This window comes from Nuphar pumila, chromosome 7, assembly GCF_984573655.1.
Source record: "Nuphar pumila chromosome 7, dmNupPumi1.hap1.1, whole genome shotgun sequence".
Classification (NCBI taxonomy): Eukaryota; Viridiplantae; Streptophyta; class Magnoliopsida; order Nymphaeales; family Nymphaeaceae; genus Nuphar; species Nuphar pumila.
Window position 1 is genome coordinate 3,225,288 of NC_143255.1, and position 12,153 is coordinate 3,237,440.

The 12,153-nt window shown below is 39.7% G+C and overlaps 1 protein-coding gene across 1 annotated transcript; it reads right to left on the reverse strand.

The window, feature by feature from the left end:
* Positions 1-9,658: 9,658 nt before the first annotated feature.
* On the reverse strand, positions 9,659-11,567 carry LOC149830866 (transcription factor MYB41-like). The gene is made up of 3 exons (XM_090011899.1): positions 11,280-11,567; positions 10,591-10,720; positions 9,659-10,490 (listed from the first exon to the last, which is right to left on the reverse strand). Exons 1-3 carry the CDS (start codon positions 11,413-11,415, stop codon positions 9,761-9,763), a joined length of 996 nt encoding a protein of 331 aa, XP_089868025.1. The 5' UTR covers positions 11,416-11,567; the 3' UTR covers positions 9,659-9,760.
* Positions 11,568-12,153: the final 586 nt, after the last annotated feature.

Here is a 12,153-nt window from a genome sequence, read left to right on the forward strand (position 1 = left end):
TCAAGCAAGATTGTTGCGACCTTAATTCTCAGATCCTCAATGATCACATTTTGGATATCCAAGTAGTCTTCTACTTGGAACAAAAAGTTCTCAATGGCCTTGCTATCACGAGAACCATTGAATTTTGCGAGTCTTAGCACATCAATCATTGATGGCCTCTCACCATTTTTTTCATTTAGAGTTATTGTCCGCTGTAACGTACGGTTCTTCAACTGAAACTCCCCTACTTCAGTCTACAAGTTGGCCACTATAGTCGTCAACAAAGTGACCTACCCCATTAGTAAGTTTATCTGCTCTTGCAGGCTCGCCACCACATCATTCAGTCCACTGAATGATTCACATGCGCGTGAAATCGCTTCCTCATGTGAAGTCACATCTTCTATCAGCTTGTTAACAGTTGCAGCCAACTCTTCTTGGCCCCGAGGTGAACCTATCTTCTCAGTTTCGGCAACTGCCTTGCCTTTGGTGTTGCACAAGTTTTGATAAGGTGCTACGATGTCTTGCTCACAAATTGCAGTCTGTCGGTGTGTCTGTCGACACCGACTCTGGAGTTCCTTCCTCAGGACGAGAACAGGCTCTGGTACCACTTGTTATGAGCCTATTTCCTTCAATGGGCCAGCGTGGCGCAACGGTCCTTCCTCACCGCCGTAAGCCTACTTGCCAACTCGCTTGCCGATCACGGAAGCTTGTAATCAGAGAGCAAGAGAGAATAGAGGGAGAGAAATTGCAATCGAAAGAAGCAATCACAACGAGGGTGAACAAAAGAAAGCTCAACGCATTTACTTCATTTACAATTTTGCCCGCAGGCTATTACAGTTCAAGTATATGGGCTGCCTCTTCGGGGTATTGATTCACCTGAACTGGGCAGCTTACATGAGACTCAACAAAAGCAAAACAGACTTTAAGCGCAATTGTACAATGTAAGTCGCAAGAGAATAGTAACAACTATGTAAATAATATATGTTGTGAATGAGTATTCTCTCAAAAAATATGTTGTTAACGAGCAAACAGTCAACCCTGCTGCCATAAAAGTAGGAAAAGAGGTCTCTAAGTATAACCCTGAGCCACAAAGATCAGAAGCTAGAAGAGGATTGAATGAGTTTGATTAAGACCCAATACTTTTCCTCTAAAGCACCAAGATACCAGTAAGAAAAGGAGGGCCATAGAAAGAATGAGACAAACTTGTGCTTTTAGACCGAATTGGAGAAGTCAAACAATGGTTGGTTTGGTCGGTCAGGTTGTGATATGTGGGGAACCATCCATCAGCAGCATGTGAGAAATGGCCTTTTATGTCAAAACTAGCAGACAGCAGCATCAGCATGGCGTGGGGAAATGGTGTGGATGGACAAAGGACATAGTATTATATAAATGGGTTGGATCACCACCGCGGGTCAGCAGGATGGTTGTAGCTTTCAGAGGTGGGCCATTTTAGGCAGGATTTAATCAAATCCTCGGATACTAGGCCCTATTTTTTGAGGTATCTCTGTAGCTTTTAGAGGCGTGTCTATAGCTCTTCTTCTTTTTGTTTTGGTAACGGATACAGACCCACTTGGCACACGGGCATGTCAGTAGCTTTTAGAGGTGGGCCAGCAGGATGGTTGAAAGGGTGATGAGATGAAGGCACATGATCAAATCTCACTTGGCGCACGGGTGCTAGCGGGTGATCCCCGTGGTGGTAACCCATGGTAGACTAGTCAAGTTATGAGTTGCATTAATTATCTTATTCAAGGGGTTTGGTGTTTAAATCCCATTCAAGGCTTGCATAGTAATTGACCTTATATCTTCCTTGAACCAGATAAAACATGTATAATGTTCCATCTGCTTGAACCAAACTCAAACCGTTGGCATTCGGATAGTATAGTACTAAAGCTATATAAGACATTTAGGCTATGTTTGGGAGCTGTGAGTTGAAGGGAGCTTATGGATTTGGAAAAAATGAAAACCATAAATTCTTAAAATTCATTTCTACCACCTTTAGGAGGGAGGTGGGATCAGGTGCAATCACATTTCACACTTTGAGTGTTCTGCTTCATCTGACCACCCTCTATCTCCGGGATACAGCCTGTCAGTTGTGGGGCCTAACAGAAGATGGAAGGCGGATCAGGTGCAGGGTGCAGCGGCATACATAGTTTAAAAAATCGTCGGGTTGACCGAGTGACTTGGTTGACTCAGTCCGGATCGCCCAGTCACTGGGTCAAAAAAACATGTGTAACTCATGGGTGAGTCATATATATATATATATATATATATATATATATATATATATATATATATATATATATATATATATATATATATATATATATATATCATAAAATATATATTATATATAATATATTGGTAAAATACTATAAATTATAGATAGTATATGCATATATTTATATATTTTATATAAATTATAAAGTTAACATGACCTAGCCGAGTTACAAGTCACTCAAGGACGAGCTGAGTGATGAGTCACCGGGTTTTAAAACCATGGCAACACATTAAAGTGCGCAATGACAGTTAACAATTCCAGTTTTTAATGTAAATACAAAAGTAAAACCATCATAATCTTATTTCTCGTTTCCATAAACTACCTTCTCAATGTCGATCTCCCAAACTCCCACTACAGTAGTCTCTCATTAAAAAAGATGGCTATCTATTTTTCATTTGAAATGCCCCTCTTCCACCAAAAAAAGCTCTTGCACGTCCACACAGTGTTTTTTCTTTTATATTTTTTTATGTTTTATGTAGAAGAGGAGCTTGAAGCAGAGGAAGAAGAAGAAGAATGGACTATGAATGATGCTACCAAACCTAAGAAAATAAAAAAGTGATTTTGATGGTAGGGGACCAGCCATACAGCTGCTAAGTGGGAAATGGGCTTTGGATCTAAACTAGCAACTAGTAGCATCAGCATGGCGTGGGAAATGTTCTGGATGTGCAAAGGGCATATGAAGATATAAAAATGGATCGGTTTTCGACGTTTACAAGATCCAACATTGTCCAATACCGCATAAACTTGCGTGATTTTAAGTAAAGATTCGAGTACATATGGAACAAGTTTTTACCCGATCCAGATCTGATCAGCTATTTGCTCCTATTGGATACAATTTATTGTGTAGTCAAGATGAGAGCCACACCATCTTAACCAAGGGATCTTGTGTCGAAATCCTGTTCGGAGCCATCCCCCAACATGACTCGAGGAGGGGGAAAAAAAGCAAAAGGGTTTCTAATGTCAATTGATTTGCAACTTCACCGAACCAGATAAAAACCTCTTTAGCTAATCAGATAAATGTTAATTCATTTGAGCCAAACCCCAACCGTTGACATCCCTATAGCATAGTAACTAAGCTACATAAGATTTTTAGGCTTTGTTTGAGAGCCAAGAGTTGGAGAGAGTTTATGTATTTGTAAGAGTGGATGCCTTCAATTCCTAAAATTGGCAGCTACCACCTCTAAGAGAGAGTAGCTAGTTACCAATTTCCAGTTTTCAATATTGAGAATGCAAAGGAGAAGCTATCTCACCTTTTTGCTCAATTTTGTAAGCTACCTTCTCAAGGTCATTTTCCCGTACAACTACCACAGTAGATTGTGGTTAAAAAGGTGGCATCTATTTTATGTTTGAAATGCCCCTCTTCCACCAAAAAGTCAAGCTCTTGTAGTGGTTTCCCATTTTGTGTTTTCCTAAAGTAAAAGACAATGTCATATAATAATTGGCTATGCACCTTTTTGGTTTTTTACTAGGTCAGGGGGAAGTCAAAATCTTTGGATCCAATGAATCTGATGCCTATGAGAACGGATCCAAGTCTTAGGAAACTTCAAATTTTAACATGTCCAACTAAGGTAACTCGTGAAGACTTGGGGTACATTTGTGATTTGTAATGACATAAGATTTAGAAAGTGAATCTCATTTGAAGAGTACCCTAAAAATAACCAAATATAAAACTTTTTTTAACCTAACCCCAAAACAAGCATAAAAAAATGAGTTGGCACAAACTCCAAAAGTGAGATTTAGAAAGTGAATCTCATTTGTGTGGGATTCACTTTCTCATAAGGTTTCATGAGATTTAAAATCTCACGATATTTTGAAAGTGAATCTCTTTTGAATAGTATTTTTGCTTTTCAAAAACACAACTAAACATTCCCTTGATCTCTCGTTGGATTGGTATGAACACTACAAGGATGAGGGTCAATAGCAGCGACTCTTTAACGGCAAGAAAGAAACTCTATGTTGTTGATCGCGCAATAACAATGAGAGTTTTGTCACCGCTAAATGATAGGTAATAACGGTGACATGAATATCTTACCATTATTGCTTAATCAATAATGAAGAGCTAAACCTAGCCTTGACCCTGCGCACATCTTGTCGTTAAATACAAAACTATAACCACAGTCTCTGGATGTCGCCGTAAAAGATATGTTTATAACGGTGATATTATATGTATGTTAAATATTGTTGTTAAAACACTTTATTGCCTATATTTAATGGGCCGAAGATCTCATTGTTATAGATCAATAACGATGAGTTATTAATCTCGTTGTTATAGGTTTTACTTTATAACGGTGACAATTATGTTACTATTGTCGAATCATATTTAAAAAGGGCCCATTGGGCTCTTTTTATATGTTTCTCTTTCTCTCCCTCTCTCTACTCTTCTCTCCCTCTCTCTCGGGTCTCCCTGCCCTCATCTTCTTCTTTTACCCTTCTTTGTTATGGCTCGGGCCTCGGTTGCAACCCTACTGGAGATCATCTCCACCATCGGTTGAGGTCCCTATTGCAGGTACATCTTTCTACTTTTCTCTACTTCTTGCATTTAGCCTAAGATTTAATTGGCTTAAATTAGAATGAAAAAATTCTAAGGCACTCCCAAAATCTTGTTCTTGGCGAGGTTGGCAATGCCGGGGCAGGCGGAGACCTCGGCAAAGATGGACTTGAGGGAAGTGGCGGTGGTGAAACAATGTTGAACTTTATTCCTCTATCATCAATGGCTCTTGTGCAAGTCTTCCATGTATTCTCCATATTCATTCAATCATTTTGCTTTCTGCATTCATTCGGACATAGATCATGTTCAACTTTGATGTCATGGTAGTCTTGAATATGGTTATGATATAAGGTCCCTGTGGTATTGGATTAAATGGAAATGAGTTGATTTTTATGCGATAAAAGGTAAAACCAACCAAAATCTAAGGCTATTTATTTACTTGATTCTAACCTCTAGAACCAATCATATTTGCGATGGATTTGGCAGCGGCCTAATTTTGTCGCAACTCCATCATAAATTTAGATAATCAGTTAGCGACGGAATATTTTCGTCGCTACGTAGCGACCGAAAAACTTTTGTCGTCAAATCCGTCGCTAACCGTCGTGTATGTTGCGATAAAAACCTGTCGTCGTTAAGTCATCGCTAACTAGCGATGGAGGTAGTGACAGAAGTTTTTTCGTCGCTAGTTTCGTAAATATTACAACTCTTAGCGACGGATTAGTTTCTCTCGTTAATCCACCGCAACGTTGCGACAGAAAAAATCCATCGCTAATTGGCAATTTTCTTGTAGTGCATTTTGCAGCAAGCCAAGCACGTACCATACTCTCGAGGCAAATTCCAAATTTAAGACAATCTGGTGCTTTTTGAAAGTATGTGCTCGAAGAAATTAAGATGACTGCTTGAATCTGGATAATGACATATCAGATCACCTGCCTTGAAAATCCGGCTGTCCGTATGCATTATGGGAACCACTGGAAATCTTGTGTTATTATGCAGTTGAATATAACACTTTGTGTTAGGCAGGCCAAATTTTGGACCAACCAGTTGGTCAAAATTATACTGGCCCAGGAATGCTGCTATGAAACTAGCTTAGAGTAGATCAAAGCCTCATGACCAATGAAAAGTGGGTGACCCCTTCATGCCAACTTATAAATCAATTAGAATGGAAATAAAGCAAATAATATTGAGTTAAATTTATTGAAGATTGCTAGAGTACCTGAGGTGCATACACAATTAAGGACTCTAAGAAGCAAAGTCCAAATCTGATACCAACGACCAGCAGCGCATACTATGCCTACACAACAAATGAGAGTACATAAAGAGTCCATTGTACACAAGGATTCCACATGATATACATTATCTCAAGTGATGCCTAACATGTCCCTTATAGACTCTTGTACATTATCAAGATCATCAAGGCCACACGGCCAGCCCTGTATGTGAAGTTATAAATATTAAAGAGAACCCTCACCTGCGTGAGTGTTGAGGTGAGGGATACCGTGGATGTAGGATCATCCTGATCCGAACCATGTTAAAAATCCGTGTCATCGTGTGATTGTCTCGTGTGTGTGTGTGTGTGTGTGTGTGTGTGTGCCTCCTGCAACTCGTTTTAAAGATAACCATAGGGCTAATGAGCCAAGTGGACATGCATTGTTCAGGCTCGGTTTGTTTACAGCCAGGCCTTTCTCGGGCTTGACTTGTCTAGCTCATGGAAGCCGAGCGGGGAGCCTGATCTCGAGCCAGACAAGTCGAAACTGAGTCGGCTTGATAAGAAGGAAAAAAAACCTAATTTTCTACATGAGACCAGAGTACCATTGATCTTTCTTGCTTTTTTTGACATATGTGATATATATGCTTGATATAAACTGCCTATATGAGCCTAAACAAGCCGAGCCAAGATGAACACCTATGTTTCATATTCGGCTTGCTGGCACTACTATATGAAGTGCTTGTGGCTAGGCTTGCGAACCTCATTTGACACGAGTTCGAATGAGTTCTGCACGAGCCGAACCAAGCCAAGCCACAAGCTACTGTGTTCGTTACCAGCCCTTGTTTACAGTAAAAATTGTTTAAGTGAGACAAAAGATTGGATATGGGTATCTAAATGATGTGACAGTGAAGAGCCTGTCCTACCACAAACAAACTAATTTTCCAATGTGTGACGCATGTCAAAATGGACATCACTAAGATTACGTGGTATCATATGGTTTGCGTTGCCACATGAAAACCTGATATTTTTTTTGAAAGGCAAGAGCACTTCTAAGTTTTATATGCACATAAATTTATATCCTTGCATCATTTTAAATTTTACATGTGTCGATGTTTTTGCAAGATTTTTTTTTGAAACAAACAATCCTTTTACTTAGAGAGAGTGTGTTAAAACGCGTGGGACAGGGAGCTGTTTTCGCACCAAAAGCCCTCCTTTTGTGAAAGTGGTTGCCCAAAGGGGAAGGCATTACTCTGTTTTCATAAGAAAACAGAAAGATACCCCGTTATGTCTTGTGGGCCTGCACTTTTTTCTCATGAAAGCGTTCATTCCGATTTCATGGGAAACAGCCTTCATTTCCTGATAAAGCATATGAAATGGGGTGAAACAAACAACCCCTTAAGGCCCATTTGTTTAATTCCCATGGAAGGGAAAGGTCTTCCATGAGAAATTGCACGGGTTTTTTGAAAAGTCCGGTTAGCTCAGCCTCTCCATAAAAGTTATTTGATATGAAAGGGAGGCACGGAAGGATTTGCAAATGAAAGAGAAGGTAGTGAAAAAAACCGGGGCTTACTTGTGCCAGCATGGCACTTTCCCACCATATTGCTATAGGATGTTTGCTCTACCCATGGTAGAAAAGAAAGGAAAAGAGATGTCAGCTCATGAGTACTTTTATATGAAAACTTCACGAAACAAACGGGCCTTTACAAGGGGAAAAAAGTTCCAAGACGCCATGTGCAACATCGGATCCATCTCAACCATACGCGGGCCCTGCAGAATCCGACCCGTAACATCTGGGATCCCCGTCGAGCCGAGTGGGTCCCATGGGTAGAAAAATACGCACCCCGTGTTGACGTGGCAACCTACGAAGTCATGCTTCGGTGTGCATTGACCGTTGAAGGGTTCCGTGACTCGCTGTGATTGGTCACAACTCAGCCCACGCTTTTCGCGCCAATAATAAGTGAGGAAAAAACAAAACAAAACAAGAAACAGTTGTGGTCCCCCACGCCAATCCCACGTGGTAAAGGGTATTTTAGTCATTTTCTTATCCCACGCTTCCGTGGCTCCCCCGAAAAGTCGGGAGCGCCCTCACGAGGAATCGGCGATTCTCGCGCATTAAAAGCGCCCCCCCCCGACCCGACTTCCTTCGACTCGCCGATTAATTGCGATCGCTGCGTCGGCGTGACCTTCGTTTTAGTTAATTCGTAGCATCCCCTCGACGTGACTCATTCACCATTCACACGTTAATTAAAACCTCACCAAAATCATGAAGTCCACATGCTTACGTTCAAGTTCTTACTAGTTAAAGGAACTTTTGAGATCAAGGAAATTAGGGAATATTTGGAGGTGGATTATGAGGCCATGTTGATCATCAAAATCCTGATTCTGGATTTTCCCAGCAAGCCCAAACCTGCAATTCAAGAAATGTATACGTGGACTCTTGAGAAAATACTTTTTCTAATGGATGACAAGAATAGTACCATGCAAATTGTCAGGGAATCGGACCTGTATCGTTTGGCCAACGATTCTGATGTATCGGGGCCCCGATACGATACTCAAGTATATCGTTCTGAATCGGCCAAAAAATAATTAAAAATTATTGTGCCAATCAGAATGTGATACGTGTTAAAACCATTAAAAATAATATTACAAAATTAATTTTAAGCTGTTTTTTACATTTATTAAAAAATAGCCAATTCAGGTCAGTATAGTATCGATTTTCTGGGGATACGATAATTAGTATCGGCCAATACAGAGTAAACTGGGCATTTTGACACTTTTTTCCTTTTTTTCATAGTAGCCAATCCAGCAGATATGTTTGACATGGTCCATTTTGCTAGGAATCGACTGTTCGATCATGTTTGTCAATGAAAAAATATAACTTTTAGATGCTTGAATATTTTAAGGAAAATTCTAGGCGGTTGATTTTATGTCCTAAAAAATCCTGCTTACATGTTGTGATCGGACAATACAAGAGCCATTGATTTTCAGGTCCTAAAAGATCCTGCTTACGTGCCGTGATCGGATGATCTAAGAGCCGGTTTCTATAAAACTAAGCATGTATATCATGTGTTCAGAATCAAGAAAAAATTAATAAAAGCCCATAAAATTCTTGGTTAACAAGAATATTCACGTATTTCTAGTTTATACAGTGTCAATTTGATGTGTTGGCTTGTAATTTTCGTGTGGATGACTGCGAGGTTGATTATTTTTCCTTCACACACCTTAGAGTTTTTCTCTTTCTAAATACATGCTTTATGTGATCTTTGTCACTCTACTTCTTTGGACTTCAAAATCGTACGTGAAAATTTTCAACTTACGAGGAATATGACACTGATTTTTTTTCCACAACATACGTTGCGGTCTGTCCATATCAAGTGTTCTTGGAGGGCCTTGCCGACACTAAATGGCCCTACAAGATGTACACCATATTGTTTTTTATGCCTTGCTTTTGCTAGGCAAACCTAGGATTCGAAATAAGGTCACCTGGTTAAGATGCCACAGAACAAATGATTCACCATCACATTCAATCCTATACCATATTCTTATCGTCGCATATTGCATATAAAACATGACACATTTATGTTACATTCATCTCACCACAGTAGACAGATATATATATATATATATATATATATATATATATATATATATATATATATATATATAGAGAGAGAGAGAGAGAGAGAGAGAGAGAGAGAAAGAGTTTAGAAAACAGTATAACATGTATAATATCAAGTAGTATGCAACTGAAATGTTGATCAGTTTTACAAAAGGCACCAAAAAGGGAAAAAAAAGATGAGAAAAATCACAAGCCAAGGAGTTCAGGAATGACAAACTGCATCAAATTGCTGCTGTAGCTATCTCTTTCATCATCATTCGAGCTGTTTACATACGTAGTGCTAGAGTTAGGAGTGGAGAACTTAGATGAGAAGTTGAAACTCTGGTCTTTTGAGTAGAAATTAGAGGGATCAGATGGAGGGTCTAGGCTACACTGCTTGGATGAAGGATAGTAAAGATTATCAAGTAGGTGAGATAAATCTTCTTGTTGGTTATTTGATGTGTTAAAAACAAGAGGGTTGGAGGATAATATTTCATGATTAATACCTTCTTGCATGAATTGTGCATCATTCATGATTTGTCCATTTGATGTGGTGCAATTTGGGATGTGGGCAATGCTTTGAGCATTGAAAGCTTGATATTGGTTCTCAAACTGTGGGGTTGAAGAGTATTCTGCGTGATGGGGCATGAGAATTTGATTACAGCAATATTGGTTTGCGTTTGTGTTCTCTCTTTGTGTTGGAAGGAGATTTGAAGCTAGATTTAGTAACTCAGAGTCGAGAAGAGGATGGAAGCCATTGTTGAGAGAAGAGGAAAGAATGGATGCCATGCTGGCAAAGTCCAAGAGATCAAGCCTAGGCCCATGAGTCACTGGGTCTATTCCCATTTTAAGAAGCCTTTTCCTTATGTGGGTGTTCCAGTAGTTCTTGATCTCATTATCTGTTCTTCCTGGCAGACGTGCAGCAATGGCCGACCACCTTCAATAACACAGAAGAAAAAGGGTTTAGTTTTATAGACGTTATATATAAAGAAAGTTTACTAAGCTTTGGTTGATGGTAACCATCTAGCCAGGCTTACTTGTTCCCAAGAATGCTATGCAATTGGATAATAGTCTCTTCTTCATCAAAGGAGAAACGACCCCTTTTGATGTCTGGTCGGAGATAATTAGTCCAACGAAGCCTGCAACTCTTCCCACATCTTGATAGACCTGAACAGTAAAAAGAAAGCCTCCCATTATTCCTTTGATCTAAAATACATTTAACCATAAAAATTGCTTTTTTGATAAAATAAAATTTTCGCCACACGGGGGAGTTTCCTCGCTTCGGCGAGGGTTCCTCGTCATCAATTTTTTTTTGTTTCATACAAAAAAAAAGGTTTCAACCACAAATATGATATGCTTGAATGGTCTTGAGCTAAAAAGGTTATAATAGGCTCTCAATAGCATTAGAAGATTGCTTTCGTTTCAATTTTTTTAAACAGAGTGAACCATCAAGCCCTTTTAGAAAGTACCAACTTTATCTTAAAACAAAAAGTTCTTTTTGTTCCTTCAAAAAGAAACTGAAAGCTTTCCTTGTGAAAATTTCCCATCAACTCCAAGCATTTTGAAAGCAGAACAAAAGTTCCTTTCAGCAAAACAATTGAAAATTTTGGGTTTTACGAATTAAAGAATTTTGTTTTTGAAGGAAAGAAAAGAACACAAATTAAAGATTATTTTTCTTTTCCTTTTTCATTTTGCCTTTGCTGCTTCTTTAAATAATGAAGCTTACCTGCATTCTTAGGAAGAGTCCTCCAGTTCCCCTGGCCATGCTTTTGAATGTAATCAATCAGCTTCGTATCCTCCTCCGAAGTCCATGGTCCTCTCTTCAATCCTTCCTTTTCACAACAAGGAGACCTCCCCATCATCTCCTCACCTTTTCACTGCCCCAAACAGTATTCCAACTCTCACTTTTGTGGGTATCACTCAAAATGCTTCAAACTCAAATCTTTCCAACCAAAAAAAGTGATAATAAACAAGCAGAACAAAATAGAGAAATTAAAGGGAGGGACAGAACTTTTTTAGGATGGTGCTGTAAAAGAGCAATGAATTGAAGGTATAAATAGAGGCTCGTTATAGGGGAGAGGAAGAAGGGGAGAGAAGTCAACTAGATCGGTGCCGGCCAACGCCTTCCACTACAAGAAAAACGTTGAAGGGCAACGTGTCCTCCTTTGATGGTACCTCTTAGTATTTTTGGGGCGTCATTTTTTTATTGACTTGGGAAAGCAACTCCACACCATTTCGTTTCATAGTTGGTGTTCAAAAAGTTCAACAAAGATATGAGGCCAAGGGGAAATTAACTCTTTTAACCCCCTTGGGAGCACACACACACACCATGGTTTCACACTGGGCAGCCATTAGTGAGTGGGGGGACACCTCACCTCCCAGCGTGTCCCCACCTGGCGCCTTCGTTGTAGCTGGCACGTTGGTCTCGGTGGACCCGATACGATACGAACCGAATCGGATTGCAGTCAAGAATAGGTTCCAAAATGGTAGCTATGTCACATGGACATGACAAAAAGGACAAGGGATGTGTCATTCTTGTGTAGTTTTCCATACAAGGCAATTTGTCTCACAAGAAAGCCGGGATTTATTTCCCATGGGAA